Below are 2,500 nucleotides of genomic sequence, written 5' to 3'. Positions count from 1 at the left end.
TGTTGTATTACCCGGTTGTGTTGTTGTAGTGTAGTTGTGTGTTGTTGTGTGTTGTATTACCCGGTTGTGTTGTTGTAGTGTAGTTGTGTGTTGTTGTTGTTGTATTACCCGTGTGTGTGTGTTGTTGTGTGTTGTATTACCCGGTTGTGTGTGTTGTAGTGTAGTTGTGTGTTGTTGTGTGTTGTATTACCCGGTTGTGTTGTTGTAGTGTAGTTGTGTGTTGTTGTGTGTTGTATTACCCGGTTGTGTTGTGTTGTAGTAGTGTTGTGTTTGTTGTGTGTTGTATTACCCGGTTGTGTTGTTTAGTGTAGTTGTGTGTAGTTGTTTGTGTGTTGTATACCGTTGTGTTGTGTAGTGTGTTGTGTTGTTGTTGTAGTGTAGTTGTTGTGTGTGTTGTATTACCCTTGTGTTGTTGTGTAGTTGTGTTGTGTGTGTTTGTATTGTTGTGTGTGTAGTGTAGTTGTTGTATTGTTGTGTGTTGTATTACCCGGTTGTGTTGTTGTAGTGTAGTTGTTGTGTGTTGTATTACCCGGTTGTGTTGTTGTAGTGTAGTTGTGTGTTGTTGTATTACCCGGTTGTGTTGTTGTAGTGTAGTTGTGTGTGTTGTTGTGTGTTGTATTACCCGGTTGTGTTGTTGTAGTGTAGTTGTGTGTTGTGTGTGTTGTATTACCCGGTTGTGTTGTTGTAGTGTAGTTGTGTGTTGTTGTGTGTTGTATTACCCGGTTGTGTTGTTGTGTTAGTGTAGTTGTTGTGTGTTGTATTACCCGGTTGTGTTGTTGTAGTGTAGTTGTGTGTGTTGTTGTGTGTTGTATTACCCGGTTGTGTTGTTGTAGTGTAGTTGTGTGTAGTTGTGTGTTGTATTACCCGGTTGTGTTGTTGTAGTGTAGTTGTGTGTTGTTGTGTGTTGTATTACCCGGTTGTGTTGTTGTAGTGTAGTTGTGTGTTGTTGTGTGTTGTATTACCCGGTTGTGTTGTTGTAGTGTAGTTGTGTGTTGTTGTGTGTTGTATTACCCGGTTGTGTTGTTGTAGTGTAGTTGTGTGTTGTTGTGTGTTGTATTACCGGTGTTGTTGTGTGTGTGTTGTATGTTGTTGTGTTTGTTACCCGTGTGTTGTTGTTGTGTTGTGTGTTGTGTGTTGTTGTTACCCGTGTTGTTGTAGTGTAGTTGTGTTGTTGTGTGTATGTGTGTGTTGTTGTGTGTTGTATTACCCGGTTTGTGTGTTGTTGTAGTGTAGTTGTGTGTTGTTGTGTGTTGTATTACCCGGTTGTGTTGTTGTAGTGTAGTGTGTGTGTTGGTGTGTGTGTATTACCCGGTTGTGTTGTTGTAGTTAGTGTGTGTGTTGTTGTGTGTTGTATTACCCGGTTGTGTTGTTGTAGTGTAGTTGTGTGTTGTTGTGTGTTGTATTACCCGGTTGTGTTGTTGTAGTGTAGTTGTGTGTTGTTGTGTGTTGTATTACCCGGTTGTGTTGTTGTAGTGTAGTTGTGTGTTGTTGTGTGTTGTATTACCCGGTTGTGTGGTTGTAGTGTAGTTGTGTTGTTGTGTGTAGTTGTTGTGTGTTGTATTACCCGGTTGTGTTGTTGTAGTGTAGTGTGTGTAGTTGTTGTGTGTTGTATTACCCGGTTGTGTTGTTGTAGTGTAGTTGTGTGTAGTTGTTGTGTGTTGTATTACCCGGTTGTGTTGTTGTAGTGTAGTTGTGTGTTGTTGTGTGTTGTATTACCCGGTTGTGTTGTTGTAGTGTAGTTGTGTGTTGTTGTGTGTAGTTGTTGTGTGTTGTATTACCCGGTTGTGTTGTTGTAGTGTAGTTGTGTGTTGTTGTGTGTTGTATTACCCGGTTGTGTTGTTGTAGTGTAGTTGTGTGTAGTTGTTGTGTGTTGTATTACCCGTTGTTTGTTGTTGTAGTTGTAGTGTGTTGTTGTTGTGTGTTGTTGTGTGTTGTATTACCCGGTTTGTGTTGTTGTAGTGTAGTTGTGTGTTGTTGTTGTGTTTGTATTACCCGGTTGTGTTGTTGTAGTGTAGTTGTGTGTTGTTGTGTGTAGTTGTTGTGTGTTGTATTACCCGCTTGTGTTGTTGTAGTGTAGTGTGTTGTTGTGTGTTGTATTACCCGTGTGTTGTGTGTGTTGTAGTGTGTGTAGTTGTGTGTTGTTACCCGTTGTTGTGTGTTGTAGTGTAGTTGTGTGTTGTTGTGTGTTGTATTACCCGGTTGTTGTGTAGTGTAGTGTTGTGTTGTTGTGTGTAGTTGTTGTGTGTTGTATTACCCGGTTGTGTTGTTGTAGTGTAGTTGTGTGTTGTTGTGTGTAGTTGTTGTGTGTTGTATTACCCGGTTGTGTTGTTGTAGTGTATTCTTGGTTCACTTGACGCCAGCTTCAACAGTTCGTTCCACTCCTTCTGCCACTCGTCCTCCGTGTAAACCAGACCTGACTGTAACACACAACACACACACAACACACACACAACACACACACAACACAACACACACACACACACACACAACACAACACATA

At 41.0% G+C, this 2,500-nt stretch overlaps 1 protein-coding gene across 1 annotated transcript in view; it reads right to left on the bottom strand.

The window, feature by feature from the left end:
• The window catches only part of otud7b (OTU deubiquitinase 7B), a 39,032-nt gene that overhangs the window by 13,763 nt on the left and 22,769 nt on the right, over positions 1-2,500 (bottom strand). Inside the window, 1 exon segment of the mRNA XM_055163596.1 lies at positions 2,317-2,417. Coding sequence (XP_055019571.1) covers positions 2,317-2,417 — 101 coding nt within the window.

The sequence above is a fragment of the Boleophthalmus pectinirostris genome, unplaced genomic scaffold, assembly GCF_026225935.1.
Source record: "Boleophthalmus pectinirostris isolate CB_2022bp ecotype Guang Dong unplaced genomic scaffold, ASM2622593v1 HiC_scaffold_6, whole genome shotgun sequence".
Classification (NCBI taxonomy): domain Eukaryota; kingdom Metazoa; phylum Chordata; class Actinopteri; order Gobiiformes; family Gobiidae; genus Boleophthalmus; species Boleophthalmus pectinirostris.
Note: the sequence above shows the minus strand (reverse complement) of the source record. Positions and strands in the feature narration are given on the sequence as shown.